Here is a 22077-nt window from a genome sequence, read left to right as displayed (position 1 = left end):
TCTGCTGTCGAAACGTTGATCGCTCACTCCACCGTTGAAAAAAATCGGCGTTGATGGCCTTCGTAAATTACTTAAACCGGCGTAGATGAACAACAACGGCGCGGATTTTCGTGGTTGTGCCATACGGCTCTCCGGCTGTACCGTGCTTAGCTCGCGACGACGCCCGACGTTTCTGTCGCGCGCCGAACCGAGGAGTTCAGCCGCCTAAGAAGCCGTCCCAGGCAAAAGCCTTGGCGCGGAACGTCGGACATCGAAACGCTCGTCACCAACAGACGGCAGGTGCCACAGGTCACGGGCACGGGCGCCGCAGCGAGCTACTAATCTACGCGACCACACCCAGCACGAGCAGGCATTTCAGACGCCACTTCCTTGCTGATTAGTGGTGTAAACCACTAATCAGCAACCCCATCACGCTGCGTCGGCGGGCGGTCGAATGGGTGCGACTTCCCATCGGATTACGAAAAGCAGCGACGTGAACCCTCCACTGTGTCCACCGACACCAGACTGGGAACGAAGATAATTTGCGCTCACGCAGCCCCAGGAGCGAGATCTGCCGGTGGTGGCCGCTGTTAAGCGTGTTGACCAATGGCAGCGCGGCCATCTGACCGAGGCGACAGGCGGGATCAGGGGAACACTTCTTCCAGCAGGTCGCACGTTACACCGCAGAGACGGCAGCGATCAAAGAAGTCGACGCGAACTAATACTTTGTAAGCTGACGCTCGTTACACACACACACAAAGTGTTTGCAACAAATTAACCGCAATACCTCGCTGATCCCATCACACCAACTCCGGTCATCCTCACAGCTGCAGCTTTTGGCTAACCATCAAACAAAGACGGTGGTCACCGCATCGCGCGCTTTCAGATGCGCTGCTTCCGCGGCCGTCTGGAACGCTCTTCCTTCCGATATTAGGAAGCCACTGGAGCTGTGCACTTTTGAAATATTGACTGAAAACCAACTTCTTTGGAGACGCTTTTTGTGTTTAGTTTGTTGTACTTCCCCCGCACCTCGAATTATCACGGTTGGCTACGTACAGTGCGAAAGAAGTTCAACATACGTGCATACAATACAAACTTAATTTGGAGCTTTCGTGACTGCAGGAATTACTCTTTGGTTCTTTCGGTAAAGTCACGTATAAAAAGAAAATAATATATAATAGAAAATAATGTAATTTATTATTTTCTCTTTATACGTGACTTTACCGAAAGAACCAAAGAGCATACGATACACTTTTTTTTTTACGCGCACAATATTTCACGGATGGAGATGACCGTTGAATCTGAGGTGCGCAGCCAAACTAGGTGGTCGTTTGAATGCCAGGTTAGAGAGAGGGTGGGACCTTTGACCCTTTCCCGTTTCCGAAACGTCTGCAAGTTGGCAGGGTGGGGGGGGGGGTCCCGTTCACCGCTGAATCTCGGAAAGGGGCCAGTGGAACAGCGTTAATTGTATTTGGAGAGGCGTAGTAGCACCGCTGTTTTTAAAGACATTGTACTCACCGCAGAGAACTGTAGCGACATGACCGCACTCTGTGATAGCTGGTGCCAAACTGTGCCACACACCCTCCCCGCGGGGCCGAACGGAATCAGAAGAATAACTGATAACGTAGACTTACACGTCATCGGAACAGAATCAGAAGAATAACTGATAAATAACGTACAAGTACGTCATCGGAATGGAATCAGAGGAAAGGGTTAAGTGTCTCTTAAACGTCGGTGTAGAGTGAACGCTGCTGCTGCTGTTACTACTGCAGACAGCGGGGGCTGCCACGCAGACAGAGCAGAGCGCCAGGCAGCGAGGCTCCCAGTCCTTGGCGTAGAGAGGAGGGAGGTTGCAATGGGGGAGGAGCATGTCACAGACGGCTGCAGCTTGAGGAGGCCGTCGTCCGGGAGTCGAACGATCGTGGCCGCTGCCGCCGATGATCAAGACGATCGGTGATGAAGTTTGATTTTAAACCCCCAGGAAGAGGGATTACCTGGCCATTGGCGTCCTCCAAGAGGCTACACAGAAAGGGGACCATTTTGCTGAGGGTCAGGCACTTGGCCCCAAACCTGAAGAAAACAAAACAAAAACCAGAATCATCACAAAATGTTAAGTAACGAAACAAATAAGCGGTGAGCGTGCCTCTCTCCCCCCAAAAAAAACGTGGAGGTCATTTTTTTTTTTCTTCCCACACATCCCATCAAGCTACACGGTCTTCAGGGAGATGATTGCTGAAACTTGTCCCAGGGTTTGCCTGTCGCAAACCAAATTTATGCTGCTGTCAAAATGCCCTCCCAGAATGCGGTGTGGCCCGTTGGGATCCGGCAATGAGAATTAAAATGTTACAAATATTACGTTGCAGAGACAAACATGGGAAGGCGGCGGTACTGTTTGTCCGAGTATTTATTTCGCTCCCGGGAAGCAACAAGATATCACGATTCGTAATTGCTTTATTGGGTCAAATCGCGTGAATAAAAATGCGTGTCGCAAACAGCAACAGGCATCGTCAGCGTCGGGATTGAACCCATGACCTCCTGTAGACCAGGCGAGGTAGTTATGATGTTTTATTATTTATTATTTAATTATTTCCCTTCTACGTGACTTCACCGAAAGAACCAAGAATACAAACATACAGCAGGAGTCAGGGTCGCGATAGAACCTACGACCTTCTATATACCAGGCGAGATTAAAGAAAGAACCGAAGACTGTCCCAAAAATTACGAAAACCCCCCGTGAACGTGGGAGAGGGGAGCGCGGGGGGGGGGGGGAGGTTGCGGGCGGCTACGTACGTGCTGACGGTGGTGGTGAGGCACAGGCAGGTGCCCTCCCGCACGCGGTTGTTCTTGTGCTTGAATCCCGGCACCAGTCGCTCCCAAACAAACTGGAACGGGTGGAGAATCGACCCCAACAGTTACTCGGATTGGGACCGCACGCAGCTGAGTGCGCCCAGCGGGGGCTACAACCGCGTCACCTTCCTCCATGATGGCGCCAATAACAAATGTAATACATTATTGTTCTTGTTGTTGTTATGATTAGCAAGCTCATCATTATCACTCGATATCTTGCTGGTTGTATTGCGACCTACGTAACAATGACTGTAACTATGATCCGTACTGTGTAACATTTGTACCGTCACAGGACGCCCATGAAATTCGGGCTCAAATCAAGATTGAAAACTCTTTTACTCAGAAATGCTTTTTTGTGTTTAGTTTGTTGTCATTCCCGCCGCACCTTCGATTAGCACGGTTGGCTACGTACGTCGCGAAAGAAGTTCAACATACGTACGTACATGCGTATACTGTCAGCTGATTGGGCACCTCCAGCTGAAATAAATAAAATCTAAAAGGCTAAATCCGTATACGCGGAATCCCGTTCAGTGACAAAAGATGCAATCTGGTTCTTACACGGTGTAACAAGATTTAGCCGATGGGGGGGCGGGTCTCATCCTGACCATTGAAGAACTGTACTTAAAAACACACACACACACACTCGCGCACGACTGCATACAAGTTGCGTTCCACCCTCGAGAGATCAACAAAGGTGAAACGTTTCAATGAACAAGTGAAAGAAAGAAAAAAACATTTTAAGAAAGAAGAAATACCTGCGGGGGCGCGCATTGCTCCATCAGGGCGAGCAGGAGGGTCTGTGTCTGGTCTCGAACCTGGTCCTTGGTGTCTCCGAGCCGGTCCAACAGCACGGGCACAACTGCCGCACGAGGACAAACACACAACCGTACACCTCAGCGTCGGCAACAAAAAATAACTGGTAATTAACTTACACACCTGGAGGCCCCAGCGGGGTAATTTTAGCCTCGCTACAATTCAAACGCCGAGAGGACGTGCGGCGATGGGATGTTCACGGAATTTCGATTTAAAGCTTTCGTGACTGCAGGGATTCATCTTCTTGGTTCTTTCGGTAAAGTCACGTAAAAGGGAAATAATAAAATAATAATAAATAAAACATAATAAAATAATTCTCACGACGTTTGGGCCACAACGCAAGCAGCCGTCCTCAGGTGAAGAACAGGTCTGTTGGAAAGACAGCAGACGTTGTTTTATTTTTATTATTTTATTATTTCCCTTCTACGTGACTTGTTCCCGGAACTTTTTAAACAATTTCCCCGGGAATGTCCTCGGCGAGGGAATTACGTTTCGGTATTTTGCGCGCGTGTTCCTGCCAGGTACCACTGGGATATCCAGAGCGTGACAAATGGATGGATGGTCGGACAGACGGACAGACACATGCAAATGATTTACGTGTATATATGGAGAGAGATGAGTGGCGGTCACCCCTCCAAACACTCTCCAGGCTCCAAATCACCGGCAGAAGTCGCAACCGGGTACCCGATACCCGTACCCTACCCGATACCCGGCTACCCGTACCCGGCCGGGTACGGGTACCCGTTTGCGACCCTGGTGCGGCCGGGTACGAGTAGACCGTGAGTCACTGGTGAGTCACCGTTTGTCACTCATTTCCCAACGTCTTGTCTCTTCTCACAATTCAAGTTCCTATAATCAACCCACCCGCGCCTGCAACATGGCTTCATCCCAGAGGTCGCAATCGGGTACCCGATACCCATACCCTACCCGATACCCGGCCGGGTACGGGTAGCCGGGTAGGGTACGGGTACCCGTTTTCGACCCTGGTGCGGCCGGGAACGGGTACGGGTAAGGAATCACAACCCGTTTGCGACCTCTCATATTGGGTCGTACATAGGCTGCACCCACTGAAAACCACTGGTGAACGCTGTGGAGTTCTGAGGTTCTGAGTCAAAGCCTCATTGGGGGCTCTGTTCTGCCAAGGAAACTGTGGCGGCTTCATCATCAACCGCTTCTCAACGGCCACCGCTCGCCGCCTGCTGTTGCTGCTGCTCGCTAACGCTTCATCCACACGCGGGAGGAGAAAGATGACCCCACGGGGCAGGGACCGCGGCCACCCGAACCACGCAACGGACCACCAACGTCGCCAACAACTAAGTTGATAATGGTTTTTTTACCCTTCTATCTGGCAACAAAACTGTGCGCCTTTTGGCGTCATCTGGTCCAACCCATGTGAGACTGGGCTCTAAGGAAAGCTGGCTCGGGTGTGGACCAATCAACTTCAAGGACAGTGCATACATTATCAGAGTTATGTTTTTTGTTTGCATTATGACTGCAGGTATTGTGGTCTATGTAAACATGACTCCTTGTAAAAAAGGTGTCAGTTTTTTTTGCCAGATAGAAGGGTAAAAAAACAATTATCATATTTTTTTACTGGCAAATGAGGTTCCTATGGAACAACGAAGTTCTACGCCCGCTCTCAGGCGGGCTGGGCAACATTTAGTCGCGCTACTCCAGAAGCTATCGTCACGTGGCTCACAAACGTAAACCTGGAACGTATAATTTGCACGCGCGTACACCACAGGCTAAAAGAATAATGTGCACATGCCCCCCGAAAAACTCACTTGATTTGAGATGGTTTTTGAACTTCTCTTGTAAGCGCTCTGCCAACACAGCCAGGACGTCCATTCCCAGAAGACAAACCTGTCAAAGAAAAGCAGTGGGGGGGGGGGGGGGTTGTTTTTTTTTCTCTACACAAACAACAAACATAATGGGACAGAGAAAAAATTATCTCTGCAACCGCCAAATGGGACAAGCACGCACAAAGCATCATTATCTCAAGGTTTCTCTCGGCCCATTAGTACTAGCCGAAGCCTCTTGCCAAGGATCTGTCTGTACAAAGCACTGCCATCCACGTCTGCACAAAAGGTTCATTACAGAGCCGATGAGGATATAGGGTGGCGGGGTAGTGGCAGGGTGGCAACACTGGCGCCTCACAGCAAGAAGTTCCCGGGTTCCATTCTCAACTCGGGCACCTTTCTGTGCGTAGTTTGTATATTCTCTCCCTTTCCGGCGTAGGTTCTCTCCGGGACTTTTTGGTGACTTCCCACAAGCAGCAGATTAAAAAAAAAGCCAAACAATATGACTGGTATGGGCCAAAACATCATCCCAACGCTGAAAAGTCACCGAAAAATTACACAAAATGGATTATATCCGGTAACATCGCCCCCGTCCCGTGAATACTTGCTAGAGACTCTCTTGAAAAAAGTTTGAATAATAACAAATAAAAAATCCTGAAAAATTCCCACACAGTGCTTTTAAGTGATTGAGTAGATCGTGATTCATGTTGCAATGGCGAAGGAGCCACTACCCAAATCGTTACCTTCTTTAAAAATATCTCTTTTTCCCTTTTAAGGCCAAAGTATTATCGACGGATGTGTTGAGTTTGTTGCTGTTGTCGATTGTGCTTGTGCACCACTGCTAACGCAGTGTCAAATCATTCTATTACCTTGGTTCAAAATGCATAGGGGGGGGGGGGGAAGGGGGCGGGAGGAAGATACACTTGAAACTATATTTTTCCTCGAAGGTCCAGGAAAGCCTTGCCGAGTCTCAGGCCTGTTGTTCAGAATGGGTCCTGCACTGAATTCGATGCTTGGGCCCGCTCCGTTTATACTTTTAAAAGGTGTTCTGCGGGTGCGATGATTCTGGAGGATCTACATCATTAGACCTGCTTTGCCAGTACCAAAATATAATAATAGGGTTTTTTTCTTCCTGGTTCTTTCGGTAAAGTCACGTAGAAGGGAAATAATAAAATAATAAAACATAATTAAATACGATTCTCACGACGTTTCGGCCACAACGCAAGCAGCCGTCCTCAGGTAAAAAAACAGGGCTGTCGGAAAGACAGCGTCCGAATGAACACCACCAAGCTTGGCAGCGTATATTTAAGCTGGGTTAGAGGAGGAGAGCGCCTTGACAAAGGAATTTACATATCAACAGAGGAATTTAGCATATTTATGGAAAATGCAGATATGGGATTAGTCACTACTTGTGGAATGTGTAGGTGGTGGGGGGGGAGGGTCTAAAAGTCATATTATGCTCGTATATTATGTAGGATTAGCAGTAATAAAGGGAGGCCAAAACGTCGTGAGAATTGTATTTTATTATGTTGAATTTGTATTATTTTATTACTTCCCTTCTACGTGACTTTACCGAAAGAACCAAGAAGATGAATACCTGCAGTCACGAAAGCTTTAAATCGAAAAATAGGGGTTTTCCCCTTTTTTTCTGGCAACAAAACTAAAACCTTTTTACAAGAATTTGCATATCTGCATTAACCACAATACTTGCGGTCAAAATGCAAACAAAAAAACATACTATGATAATATATGCATTGTCCTTGAAACTGATTGGTCCACACCAAGGGACGGCTTTCTTTTGAGCCTCGACCCAATTGGTGCTAGACCAGAGGACGGCAAAAGGCGTACAGCTCAAAGACAGCAGCACTATCAAAGTAATGAGGGCTCGGGGTGAGCATCTACATCATCAGACCTCCTTTGCCAGTGTAGGGGTGTTAGAGAGAGAGCCGTTATGCATGGCAGCTTATGGGAAACAAACACAGTGGGCGGGGCTACGTGAGTGCACGGGGGGGGGGTGCTCTCAACGACGTCCGCACCAGGCAGCCCGGGGCCCCACCCCTCAGCGGGGGATGTGTCAGAGGGCTCGGGGCAGAATGTTAAAGCTAAACCAGTGAAGACCGAAGATCGTCTAGCTAGAGCCCTGGACTCCCCTGGGACGCCGCCCTTGTCAGGGCCGCGCAGGACCGAGCCAGCGGCGTGGTCCCGAGAACCAGAGCTAGTGCTCTGGGACTCCGGGTACCGTAGCCCGACTTACCAGTGTCGGGCCAGACAGCCTCCCCTAGCCCGTTAGTGGAGGACTAGGAGGTAGGTCAGAGATAGCTAGCAGTGTATTCCCAGCTAGCCGGGTGAGGGGGCCGATACCCCCTCTAGTATTGTATGTCCACAGTTGTGACTACTTGTACGGAATAAATACGTGTGCCTCACCAACGGTGTCCAAGAGTCATCAACGGTACTTCACCAGTGCCAAAATATAATAATAGGGGTTTTCCCCTTATTTCTGGCAAAAAAGGAGGAAAACCCTATATATTATATATATTATCATAGTATATTTTTTTGTTTGCATTTTGACCGCAAGTATTGTGGTTCATGCAGACATGAATTCTTGTAAAAAAAGGTTTCAGTTTTGTTGCCAGAAAAAAGGGGGAAAAACCCTATTATTAGATTCTGGAGGACACTATCACGCATAGCCTTCTTCTTTCATATGGCTGCTGATGAAGGTGCAACAACTACAATTTCAAATTCACGTGGTCAAACCCAGATAACCGTATCAGGGGAGTAGTGTATTATCATCACTGTGATGTCTCCTTCGTATTTGTCGATCGGTCATTGCGTCGTTATATATTGCACGGCCTGTTCTGGATGACCACAGTCACACACTGGAGAATGTTTAATGTTATAAGAATATAATCATGCAGAGATGAACCACCTTCTGTACCATAATCTCCCAGTCACCACCTGACAGCCAAGCTGGTTTTTTGGGAGTGTCTCAAATTCCTGTGTTTCACCACAACCCTCGGCTCCTACGCGTTGCATCACAGCTGTGCATAGCCACCACACCTAGGCCACCGGACCCTAAAGATGCCAATGTGTGTGTAAAAATTGTGGGTTAGAGTCCTAATCAAGGGTTGACTCAACCCTTCAATCCCCCAGGGTATTTTTGTGTTTAGTTTGTTGTCCTTCCCCGCGCCTCCGATTAGCACGGTTGGCTAAGTACGGTGCAAAAGAAGTTCAACATTAATCCGTACGTAATAAATACAGGTAGTCCTTTACTTACGATGGAGATGCGTTACAACGAAAATATCGTAAGTCGAAGATGGCCTAGCCTACCCAGAAGTCTTAAAGAATGGTGATAATTTAGCAAAACAGAGCGATTTACAGTACCATACTGTAGAAACTATATACTGTATGTATTTATTAATTAAAATACTGTATTGCACAATAAAATGTAAAGTAAAAAAAACAAGGTAAATTCTATATGCACTGCAATTTAATAGAATCCTATCTGCTTTAAAAACTTTTAACATGCATTGAACGTATCGTATCGCCATCGTAAGATCGAAATATCGTAAGTCGGACCATCGTAACTCGAAGGCTATCTGTATTTGTGTGCATGCTTTACCACAAGTATGTGTGGTTAATGCAGACTTGATGCCTTGTCATTTTGTGTTTGAACATCTTAACACCTCCTGTATTCATCTTCTTGGTTCTTTCGGTAAAGTCACGTAAAAGGGAAATAATAAAATAATAAAAATACAACATAATTAAATAATTCTCAAGACGTTTCGGCTACAACGCAAGCAGCCGTCTTCACCTGAGGACGGCTGCTTGCGTTGTGGCCGAAACGTCGTGAGAATTATTTTATTATGTTTTTTTCATTTTTTTCATTTTTTTCATTTCCCTTCTACGTGACTTTACCGAAAGAACCAAGAAGATGACTCCCTGCAGTCACGAAAGCTTTAAATCGAAACCTCCTGTATTGTCGCGGGGGATTGAGGGAGGGGCCATGGTGAGTGTGTGGGCGGGCTGTGGACTGGGAGGCATCATTGTGAGGAACGGGGTGGGCCCCTCCCCCCCTCCCCCCCCCCCCTCCCTCCCCCCACGACTATATAATTCCTCGTCACAGCCATCTCTTAGACACACTTAAGCGGTTGTGCTTTCGCTACGTTGTCCCCACCTGAAGAAGGACGCTTGTGTGATTTAATTGACTTGTTCTCATTTCATTTATTTTTTCACCTACGTATGAATCCTTGCAGTCACTAAAGCTTCAAATCTAGAACCTCCTGTATCATTGCCGTTTTTTTTCCTCATCTTGATTCTGGCCAAATAAAAAATAAAGGTCCCATAAATATAACAATGAACTCAACATTTAAATTGGGATGAATCGATTAGGAAAGTGAGCATGCAGTACCGCGCACTTCCAACAGAGGGAGCAGCGACAGGTGAAGATCCGATCAATGAACGCACGCCCAGACCTGTACCGTATAGGCAGTGGGAGGCAGTCGCCCTCCAGCAACAACGGAGGGCAGAGGAGCGACGCTCACAACAACGAACGCAGCGCCGGGCGGATAAAACACAGCAAGTTGGCACAGTAGCGGGGGGGGGGTACAGGTGGTGCATCGGCCGGTCATCTCAAGTCAGCTGACCCATGACGCCTGGGTCTGTCCCGTGACCTCCAGCCAGTGGGCGTTCGACACTGTCACCGTGGCCTTAACGTGCACGTAGCCTGGCACAAGCGCCGTGGTGACGTCACCCGCCACTTAAGTATGTACGTTGAACTTCTTTCGCACAGTACATAGCCAACCATGCTAATCGTAGGTGCGGGGCAAGGGCACACACATGCATCTTGAAGGTAGACATCTAACGATGCACATGCACAGTATATGAATATGTTAGTCTACTGCAATCAAATGCTTGCTTGCGAGTGGACTGTTAAAGATTGTTAACGATTTGTCAAAATGTTCCGTGAGGCTCACGGCATGAGAGCCGTAGGCAATAACGAGGCTGTTTGCTACGATAGAACGTCGGTCGATAGGTTGATGGGATAGAACGCATTTGCTTGATAACAGAAAAACTAATGAACATTAACACATTTGTAAAACAAAATGCATTTTTCCTCTTTAAAAAATAAATTTAAAAAAACGTATTAAAACTTTTTATTTTATTATATTTGCGCATAACTGCCGACGCAGCATGCCCCAAAAAATAGAAGCGTTATATTTTATTCATAGGCGGAAAATAAAAATTGGCATTACGTTCATACAAGCCACAGCTTTAAACTCGCTTACGCCCACGCAGCCGACCACGTGGGGCGCCCAACGCGCCGGCACGCACCGCGGTGCATCACGGGTGAAACTAAACTTAACACATTTACGCTGCAAAAACTTCACGAACGGCAAACACCACCGCTAAAAAAAACGACGCCACTATTGTAATAATAACGTTGTACAATAACTCAGAATAAAAAAACTCTCATTTTTTAAACCAACTAAATTCGAGTCCCCATAGCGTTCGTGTACAGCGTCGCCATGTATAGCTCCCGAGCCATCGCGGTTAAACTTCAACCGTCCTTGTCTTGGGGGGAGCCGCTGATCGAGGATCGTATAGTGAGATCAGCCGTGCTGACACCCGACAAACAACACTCGAAGCACCGCCCGGCGATTCTGCTCGGTCAACGGTGCAATTTTTGGAACCAATGTTCCCCATTTCGCTTTTTTGTAAAATAAAAAAGCTTTGAAAGAAAAGAATCACCACCCCGCCCACACCACCCAGTTGCTCGCTGTTGGGATACCGATGTTGGTTAATACTGGTAGGAACCTCATGGTTACACCAGCCCACAGGGAGGGCTGGGTGGGGAGGGGGGAGGGCTGGGTGGGGAGGGGGGAGGGCTGGGTGGGGAGGGGGGAGGGCTGGGTGGGGAGGGGGGGAGGGCTGGGTGGGGAGGGCTGGGTGGGGAGGGGGAGGGCTGGGTGGGGAGGGGGATGGCTGGGTGGGGGAGGGGGAGGGCTGGGTGGGGGAGGGGAGGGCTGGATGGGGAGGGGGGGCTGGGTGGGGAGGCAGGGGCTGGGCGGGGAGGCAGGGGCTGGGTGGGGAGGCAGGGGCTGGGTGGGGAGGCGCATGGCAAATTTGCAGTTTGTTGCATGTCGGGAAGTACGCTAAACATTTTGAACAGACACACACACTCATTCATTCACAACTTTGTCTTATATATAGAGATTACTCCCTGCTCCTACATTTTGCATGAGCATATATCATTCGTGCGTTATAAAATATAGAATACAATTCCTTATAAGGGAAACAAATACCAATGAATAACAATTTAATTATTACCAATCTATTATATAATCACAATACCCTCCCCGCCTCAAATCACTGCACTAGAACGAATTAAATTACGTCACCCTGCTGCTGCTGCTGCTCTATTTAAGACCGGGAGCAAGTGGAGGGCTTCACCATTCTGACACAAGCCGGCGTGAGTAGGTTAAACGTTGAGTTTTATAAGGGCACCACGGGGTGACCAGCCCCTCCCCACCCAGCCCCTCCCCACCCCAGCCCCTCCTCACCCAGCCCCTCCTCACCCAGCCCCCTCCTCACCCAGCCCCTCCTCACCCAGCCCCTCCCCACCCAGCCCCTCCCCACCCAGCCCCACCCTCCCAACCCAGCCCCTCCCAGCCCCTCCCCACCCAGCCCCTCCACACCCTCCCCACTCAACCCCTCCCCACCCAGCCCCTCCCCACCCAGCCCCTCCACACCCTCCCCACCCAGCCCCTCCCCACCCATCCCCACCCAGCCACTCCCTCCCCACCCAGCCCCTCCCCACCCAGCCCCTCCCCACCCAGCCCCACCCTCCCCACCCAGCCCCTCCCCACCCAGCCCCTCCCCACCCTCCCCACCCAGCCCCTCCCCACCCAGCCCCTCCCCACCCAGCCCCTCCACACCCTCCCCACCCAGCCCCTCCCCACCCAGCCACTCCCTCCCCACCCAGCCCCTCCCCACCCAGCCCCTCCCTCCCCACCCATCCCCTCCCTGCAACGGACGGACGGACACAATAATCCCCTGTGGCCTGGTGTAACCAGGAGGTTCCTACCAGTATGACTTACCACTGCTGTATTTTGGAAGCAAACAGGCGGTGGTTACAAGACCAGACCTGTTCCTGGCCACCGCTGGCTTAGAGGTGAATATACAGCGGTGGCTGTCCCGAGCGATTCACCCACCACTTGCCAGAGGGTCCTGCCTATTACTCAATAGCGGCTACGAGTGGGAACTATTCATATGCCTATTTAAAATTGGTCACGAGAATTTTTTTTTATTGTATTCTCATCAGGCCCCAATGGTGTTAAGTGCAGTCTTCAATCCTTCATCACGATATCTCTGTCCTCTCGTGTGCTATGAAGGGTCATGGCCTGAAACGTCAACTTTTACAGGATTAGATATCTGCGGCCTCAGCGTTACATTGATGAATGTGCTGAGTTCTAGTGATGGTACTTGTGCAATGCAGCGTCACACACTAATATCAGAGCATACTGTTTGGTTCTTTCGGTAAAGTCACGTAGGTATCAAATCAAATAAATACATATTTTTGTTTCTTTTTAATTATCAAAAAAGAAATTTTATAAAGATTATTTTTTCTTTTTTATAAAAAAAAAATATTTTATTTTATTTGATAACTACGTGACTTTACCGAAAGAACCAAATAGTATGGAACATTGCAGTCACGAAAACTTAAGATCTAAACTAATATCAGAGCATGTTTTTTTTGTGTTTGCATGTTCACCACAAGTGCATGTGGCTAATGCGGACATGATTCCTTGCAAAAGGTTTCAGTTTGGTGTTATAACATCTTAACACAACTGTTTTATTATTGCCAGAAAGGGAACAACCTATTCTTATATTTTGATACTGGCAAGGGAGATCCCATGATGTAGCTGCTCAGAATGAGCTCTCAATGCCCTGATAGTGGCATTTGTCTTTGCGCTGTTTGCCTTGTGGCCTTGTCTTCTGATCGAACACTGTACGAGACTAGGCAATACCCTTTTATCTGGCACCAAAACTGACACATTTATATAAGGCATCATGTTTGCAATAACCACAACACAAGCAGTCAAAATCTAAAAAAAAGAAACAACTCTGATGATGATAATGATATGCACTGTCCTTGAAGTTGATTAGTCCACACCCGAGACAGCTTTTCTTAGAGCCTAGTCTCCACTGGTGTTGGACCAGATGACGCCAAAAGGCGTACAACTCAAAAACAGCGCACTATCAGAGTATTGAGAGCTCGGGGCTAAGCATTTACACCATGAGACCTCCTTTACCAGTGGCAAAATATAGTGATAGCTTTTAACCCTTTCAACTGGTACAAAACTGACACCTTTGGTGTTGGGACGTTGAATGTTGTCGCTGATCCCACTGCGGTCCAACACCATGTGAGACTAGGCTCTAAGAAAAGCCGTCTCGGGTGTGGACCAATCAATTTCAAGGACAGTGCATATCATTATCAGATTTGTGCTTTGTTTGCATTTTGACTGCTTGTGTTGTGGTTATTGCAAACATGATCCCTTGTATAAAGGTGTCAGTTTTGGCGCCAGATAAAAGGGTAAAAACCTATTACTAGATCTCGCTACTGGCAAAGGAGGTCTCATACTAATAGGGGTTTTCCCCTTTTTTCTGGCAACAAAACTGACACCTTTTGCAAGGAATCATGCTTACATTAACCACAATACTTGCAGTCAAATGCAAACAAAAAACAATACTCTGATCATTTATGCATTCTCTTTGAAACTGATTGGTCCACACCAGAGACAGCTTTCTTTAGAGCCTAGTCTCATATGGTGTTCGACCAGATGACGCAAAAAGGCGCACAGTTCAAAGACAATATGAGACTAGGCTCTAAAGAAAGCTGTCTCTGGTGTGGAGCAATACGTTTCAAAGACAATGCATCATATACTGCCAGAGCATGTTTATGTTTATTACATGTTCACCACAAACACATGTGGTTAATGCTGACAGGATTCCTTGCAAAAGGTTTCTCTTTGGTGTTTTAACATCTTAACACAACTATTTTATTGCCAGAAAAAAGGGTAAAACCTATTATTATATTACCAACTAGCTTGTTTGACCCTGCCATAGGAATGAGGAACTTCGACCCACTCACTGGCTTTCACAGCTGTAGATAGGTGAGCGTTCATTCCCATGCGAGTGTGGGAAACCACGTTTCTGTACGGTACAGTACCACCCACGGTTACTTTACCGGCGCTAATCTGATTCCCGCTACGTGTTCATGCACTTAATGCTACTCAAGGCATTTTTTTCCTACGCAAAGACGTTTAGTTATGGATTTCCTTGAAGCGGACACGTCTAAATCACCGAATTGTTTTAGTTTTCACGAGGCCACATGCCTTTGCTGGCCCTTGACGTTAAGGGCCCCGTGCTGGCTAGGAGATGTTAACTTCCTCGCCTGGTATACAGGAGGTCGTGGGTTCGATCCCGACCCTGACGCCTACTGTATACTTGGGAGTTTGCGTGTTCTCCCCGTGGTCGCGTGGATTTTTCTCCCTCCACATTTCAAAGCGTGCATATAGAGTATTGGGCTGCTGTAAATTTCCACACGCTGATGAAGCCACTTCGTTGAACTATCATTTCTGATAGCCAGGTTGCTTTTTCAAAAAAAACACACGTAGCTCAGTGGGACTTGCCATGTAACATAAATAGTTTAGTTTTAATTTTACAATGGCATACGTGTAACTAAATCCCACTGATGAAGTTGGTGATACTGCTGCTGGTGATGATGCTGGTGATGATGCTGGTGATGATGATGCTGCTGCTGATGCTGATGCTGGTGATGATGCCGATGCTCGTCATGCTGCTGATGCTGCTGATACTGCTGATGATGCTGCTGATGCTGCTGCTGATGCTGATGCCGATGCTCGTGATGCTGCTGATACTGCTGATGCTGATGATGCTGGTGATGTTGCTGGTGATATTGCTGGAGATGTTGCTGAACGCACAACAGCAGCCCACCCCTCTACCCCCCCCCCCCAAGTCTGATGCAACGCACAACTTCCAGTAGAAAATTAACGGACTCTGAACGCTCGTCAGAAAGAAGGGCTCACTGTTTGGAAAATCCACTCAGGCATTCATGCATTTATAAAATACTCGCACCGTATTCTTCAGATCATAAGACGTTCTTTGTTCTCTCCCTCTATTTTAAAATAAACGTTGGAAGCGCGTTTTATAAGCCGGTAAAACTGTGCGTGCCTGCGCGTGCGATGATAATTTTCTAACGTTATTGAGACCAGATACACGTTTTGGGGCTTCGTCTTACTTTCCGTAGCGTCATGCAATCCGGAGAATACGGTACTACGCTCACCGCATTTCAGAAACACAACCTATGTTTAGCCTGGAGGAATCCGATGAGCTATGAAGCTGTTTTTTTCACATATGGCCAGTATGGGCGAGTCATAAGGCAAGGGAGAGGCAAATCAGCAGTACCACTCTAATCGTTTATTCGAAAACGTCTGACCAGCGTGGAAGAGCAGGTGAAACTAAATACCCTCTCCAGAGGGGCGATCTCAAACGGAGGCTTCTCCACCCAGCAGTGGCATCAGCAAGTGAGGTCAATTAACCTCTTGTTTCTACATCCGATCTTCGATCTGTGGCGAATTCCACCACTGCTTGAGCTGTGTTGCCACACGAGCCCCGCGGGACTTATCTGAAGATATGTGGGGCAAGCAACTGCCAAGAACGCTCGGTGGGCCATGAACATCGGACGATATTCGAGGGCGCCACGGTGACCAGATGTTAACTACCTCGCCTGGTATACAGGAGGTCATGGGTTCGATCCCGTCTCTCTCTCTTATCTCTCCATGGCCGCGTGGGTTTTTCTCCACGTCCTCGGGTTTTTCACACGTTTAGAGTATTTGGCTGCGATACATTTCCACGTGGTGATGATGATGATGAGCCACTTCGTTGAGCTATCATTTGTGACAGCCCGGTCGCTTCTGAAAAATAGCTATATAGAAGTTCAGTGGGGCCTTACCTGGTAAAATAAAAAATAAAGTTTAGTTTTAGAGTTTTTATATCGGACCTGCTAGAGGACAGAGGTCGCAACCGGGTACCCGATACCCGTACCCTACCCGATACCCGGCTACCCGTACCCGGCCGGGTACCCGTTTGCGACCCTGGTGCGGCCGGGTACGGGTACGGATAGGCCGTGAGTCACTGGTGAGTAACCGTTTGTCACTCATTTCGGGTAGGGTACGGGTAGGAAACGGGTACCTGTACCCAGCCAGGTACGGGTACGGGTACCCATTTGCGACCCTGGTGCAGCCGGGTACGGGTAAGGAATCAAAACCCGTTTGCGACCTCTGCTAGAGGACCACCGGTTATTCACAAGAGAGGACGATCGGGGTGCTCTGGCATGAGAGCTCAAATCCAATCCTCTAATATGACCCCACAAACCACGAGGTATAAATGTGTTTTTGTGTAAATGCTGCTCAGCAAAGTCTCTCCCTTGCAAAGGGAGAGAACACAACAAGCTTTCATATTGAATCTTTCCTTACGCAACTTAGGAACGTAATCGTGAAGAAACGGCATTCAAATGGAAAAAAAGGTTCAAGCACTAAGTGTACGTAAGCCCACCTTCTCTTCCAACACGTCTGATCAACGTGGAAGAGAAGACCAAATACCCCTTTGGAGTTCACTCTCGAGGAGACTCTTCCGCCAGCCGTGGCGTGAGCGAGCAATTGCAGGGCTGCGCCTTGACCTTTCATTTAGGTTTCCTCCAACAAGAAAAACATTAAATTGGCAAAACATTCCAATTACTGGAGTCTTTCCAAACAACTCCTGCGAATCCGTGAGGCTTTTCTGGATAAAGTACCAAATTATTATTATGATGATGATGATAGAGAACGTTGAGATGCGTTCGATGCTTTGCAAATCAAACCAATAAGTTTTAAATGGGATTAATTTCCACCTTGTGATACAAATGCCCATTTCCTACCAGACAAAAAACACTCCCAGAGGAAAGCCATTACTCAAGTTCTTTTTAAAGCTTTACAATGCCCCATAAACCTCATTGTTTAATGGAATGTATAAGCAAAAAAAAAATTGTTGCTTTGGCATGTAACATTTTATTGTGTTTTTTTACTCCACGCGGAATTTCATACTTACATAGTTCAGAAAACAGTCATTTGCAACAAACAAAAAACTTTACAACAAAATGTACACATTATGTAAAAGCACGGAGAGCTACGTGCTTGAAATATTAAGACGCCACTGGAGCTATTCACTTTTAAATCTAGATTGAAACGTAATTTCTTGAGAAGTGCTTTTTGTGTTTAGTCTGTTGTCCTTCCCTCCCGCCGCACCTCCGATTAGCACGGTTGGCTACGTATGGTGCGAAAGAAGTTAAATACGCACTTACACTTTTAAATCTAGATTGAACGCCAATTTCTTTATAACTGCTTTTTGTGTTTAGTTTCTTGTCCTTCCGCCCACACCTCTGATAAGCAAGGTTGGCTACGTACTGTGCGAAAGAAGTTCAACACGCATACTTGCATACATCACGCCGATGAGAGACAGGAAGAGAGTCACAGGGATTAGAGAAAATATTTACAGGTTATGACATCATTTACACCGCTAACAAAAGGGAGGCTTGGCCAGGACATGTACGTCGTCGCTATGAAGGAGAGTCAAGAATTTTCATGGGAGTGGCAGCAAAGGAATGCACCGCGGTCTGACAGTGCTGTACGTCCACCAAGGAGATGGAGCGATTAAAATTAGCTCAGGTGCTGGGTGGATTACACTGGTCAACAAAAAAGAAAAATTCTGGCCAGGACTTTTGCAGCTGTTTCAGGGTGCCGATTCCAAATCTGATCTCAGATTTGCTCTATCACATCTCATTTTTATGCTATCGGCATACACCATTTTCATTGATTTTACCCGAAATTAACTCTGTCACTTATGATTGCAAGTTGTTGCGAGTCAGTGACTGCTTTAGTGTTAAAATATGGTGCTGTATTTTTAGGATAGTGTGTTTATAATATCATTTGATGTAGATATCCACATTTATTTAATATTTTTCTTCTGCAGTTTTTATTGAAAATGCAATATTTGATATCTCAAAAACCTGATGTGATAGACAAAAACTGATGCCAGATTTGGAATCGGCACCCCAAAATTACCTTAAAACCGTTGGAATATCTTGTGCCAGAAAAAGTGTGTTGACCAGTGTTATGCAGAGGGTGGATCGTGAGAAATGGCGACACCTTCGGGAGTCATCCAGCAGTGGATTGACCATGGCTGGTGATGACGAGGAAAGTAATATTTGCTTAGTCTCATTAGTATATTGCTAATTGTAAAAAAACAATTATCATATTTTGTTACTGGCAAATGAGGTTCCAATGGTGTAAATGCTTACCCCGAGCTCCATACTCTGATGGTTCATTGTCCTTGAGATGTGCGCCTTTTGGCGTCATCTGGTCCAACACCATGTGAGACTAGGCTCTAAAGAAAGCTGTCTCGGGTGTGGACCAATCAATTTCAAGGACAGTGCATACATTATCAGAGTTATGTTTTTTGTTTGCATTATGACTGCAGGTATTGTGGTCTATGCAAACATGACTCCTTGTAAAATAAGGTGTCAGTTTTGTTGCCAGATAGAAGGGTACAAAAACAATTATCGGTTTAATGGGTTATCAAGTTTTACTAACCATTTTATAAATGATCTATGTGCCCTCCACCTGCTGTACGGACAACATCGAGACGATAGTTGCATTCGTCCCAAACGCCTCTCAAAGTGTCTTCTTCCACTGAAGTCACCGCTGCCGTGATTCTGTTTTTGAGGTCTTCCAGATTAGTCGCTAATGGTGCCACGAAAACACGGTCTTTGACGTATCCCCACAAGAAAAAGTCGCAGGGTGTGATGAAATGCACGCTGCACTGCAATTACGGATTCAGTCTTGATGAACTGCAGAACGCAAAACGCCCCTTGTGTGTTGCGGGGTTGCCATCTTGCGAATAACTGTGGCTAGGGGCTGTTTGTGCGATGGGAGAGGCATCTATCAGTAATAATTTGAAACTCTATGCCCCTCTCTCCCTATGCATTGCCCCCCTCTCCCTATGCCCCGCCCTCTCTATTCCCCGCCCTTTCAAGTGGTAAGAGTTTCATTCATGGGCGGTTCGTGGTTGCAGAGATATAGCGATTTCAAATCGGGCCCATCTTTTTGAAACACCCTGTATTTTACTTCCACTAATTTGTTTTTGTATTCATTTATTTTGCTATTTGATCGAGGTCTAGAGGCTGTTCATGTGAATGAATTCTCACTTGGTTATACAGTTGATCATCGATTATCCGCCAGCTTAGGGGGGAAGGGGTTGCCAGGTTTTTAAAAACACCGGATAATCACTACATAATTTAAAATAGCTTATTTTTGCACATTCTTTGTGGAAGATAAGTGGCTTGTGTTGTTGCTCTGGAAACCGGGAGATCGATAATGGATGTTCGGTCACCGCGTTGATGGCATTCGTTGCGATTTATGACTTAACAGAGTGGGCCTCGCGAAGGCTGCCACCTTCCACTGCTGAATTGAGTTCAAAAGAACTCACAAACACCTTGTAACAGACCCAACGCAGAAGATCTCTGGGTTTGATCTTCCACGAAGCTCATGGTCCACCCGAAATCGCATCCACTACACAAACCATGGTGGTAGATGCGGATACCAGATGCACGAAATGGAATATGAAAAACTCTCCAGTGGCAGTGTGCAACTGTGGTCACCCAGAACAGACCGTAACAACGTATAACGACGCAACGCCCCGAGATCCCCAAACACGAAGATGGAGACATCACGGCGATACGCTGCTTCCGCTGCTCCCGACGCGATTATCTGGCTTCACCGCCTGGATGTGAAATCGCAGTTGTTGCTCTGCGTCTAGGTCAGCCGTACGACACGAAAGAAAGAAAGCTGCCGACGACGACAATTTGCGAAAGGCTCCGTTTCACCACATCGGTCATCGACCGCCGCCGCCGCCACCGCCACCAACACGGCGGCGGCGGCGTTCGCTGAGCGAGTGCTCACCTTGTAGTGGCTGGTGGAGACCCACGCCAGCAGGCCGTCGACGATCTTGTCCAGCGTGCCGGGGTCCGTCTCCAGGTCGGAAGAGCGCTCCGAGTCGCCGAAGTAATCCACGAGATCGGGCCCAAACTGCAGGCGCTTGCTCATGTCCTTTTGGAGGACGCGCTCCAAAGCTTGTTCCAGATCCATCGTTGTATCGTTTTTGAAAGCCGCCGCTAACCCCGCGCGCTACCCCCGCCCTACCCACCCCCCCCACCCCCCCGAAAACAGAATCCACGCAAAGGGAGACGGCTACTCTTTAATTAGTTACGACGTTTTGATGGCAGGCCGTGGGTTATATTCTGTTGGGGCACGCAAGGTACTACGCCGATATGTCCTTTGGTCAGATTTCAATTTGGTCTTCGTTGGCAATCCAGGCTCCGATCCATCTGCAAGAGCACACAAGAACAATTAAACAACGTGCTCTTATGGTATACACAACATACCTGTCAACCCTTTATCAGTGTCGACCCTATCACGGACCAATTCAGAGCTTATTGGTCACCCAGTGCCCTTATAAAATCTCAACATTCATCCTACGAAGTCCCATCACAAGGGAGAAACACAAATAGACAAAATTAAAATGTTTTACCCGTATTGAAACGGCTGTAAGCCGTATGGACCTGCAAACTCAATTTCCCTGTACAAGATGGATTGACGGACATGATACAAACAAGGTAAAATATATGCCTTGCAAATAACCGTCCATTGGGGCTATATTCCAACGCCGTAAACTAATTATGGTTTAATTAAAGCTTCACTTGTAATTACCAACAGAAACATCAACGCACAAACACTGCTTCTGATGGATGCAAATATGTAACGATGGTGCCAGTGTAGACGGTGCACAAAAACATTACGAAGCATTCTACAATTGCGGCAGTAACGCTGAAAGATGGTAGAGTAGGATGAAAAACAGCAGTTTCAATTCATGGCTTCTAATAAGGAACACAATGAGCTATTAAGACTGGGGTTTGAACACGAAGCTACGACGCTATTATATAACGCACAGGCTCTTAACGAGCATCATTAAAATATCCCAGAGTGTGGGGGAATGTAGGAAAGAGTGCTATTTCTCGCACATCGTTTTTTAATTCATGTGCAGCAAACCATGCGGCGTGAAAACGACTGTAGACACGTTTGAAAAAAAGAGCTTTAACGTCATCTGATTCCTCCAGTATAAATATTCTCACGTGGTGTGGTGTACCTCCTGGCCCCGCGTTTACACCCCCTCCTTCTTGCGACTTACAAATCGTTTCCACGTGACTGAATTATGGTGGTTAGGATTAGGGTAAGGGTTTGGCGAGTGGAAGGACTGATGCTAAAAATGAAGAGTTAGCGTCATTCGGGTTGGGCCACATGTACAAGCGTGTGCACACAGTTGATAATCGATTATCCGGCTGCTTCCAACTTTATCCGGCAATCCCAGGCTGATCCGGCGATCCCGGGCCGATCTGGCGAAACCGGCAAAGCCGCTCCAAAGGCTGAAAACCAGTCAGGTTAAAAGCACCGTGTGCGTGACCAAA

The 22077-nt window shown here is 47.4% G+C and overlaps 1 protein-coding gene and 1 non-coding gene across 2 annotated transcripts in view; one reads left to right on the top strand and one right to left on the bottom strand.

Annotated features, from left to right (window-relative positions):
- The window catches only part of LOC144951370 (CLIP-associating protein 1-like), an 80754-nt gene extending 60003 nt beyond the window's left edge, over positions 1-20751 (bottom strand). Inside the window, exons 1-5 of the mRNA XM_078881599.1 lie at positions 20516-20751; positions 5424-5502; positions 3582-3685; positions 2770-2861; positions 1974-2049 (exon numbers count right to left, since the gene is read on the bottom strand). Of these exons, the coding sequence (XP_078737725.1) occupies positions 1974-2049; positions 2770-2861; positions 3582-3685; positions 5424-5502; positions 20516-20701 (537 nt within the window). The 5' untranslated portion in view covers positions 20702-20751. The remainder of the gene's footprint in view (positions 1-1973; positions 2050-2769; positions 2862-3581; positions 3686-5423; positions 5503-20515) is intronic.
- LOC144951520 (U4atac minor spliceosomal RNA) lies at positions 10999-11129 on the top strand. Its single transcript, XR_013640509.1, has one exon. It is a non-coding gene; the product is annotated as a U4atac minor spliceosomal RNA (small nuclear RNA).
- Positions 20752-22077: the final 1326 nt, after the last annotated feature.

This window comes from Lampetra fluviatilis, chromosome 62 (assembly GCF_964198595.1).
Source record: "Lampetra fluviatilis chromosome 62, kcLamFluv1.1, whole genome shotgun sequence".
Taxonomy (NCBI): domain Eukaryota; kingdom Metazoa; phylum Chordata; class Hyperoartia; order Petromyzontiformes; family Petromyzontidae; genus Lampetra; species Lampetra fluviatilis.
The sequence above is the reverse complement of the archived record's forward strand: the minus strand, read 5'-3'. Positions and strand labels throughout refer to the sequence as shown.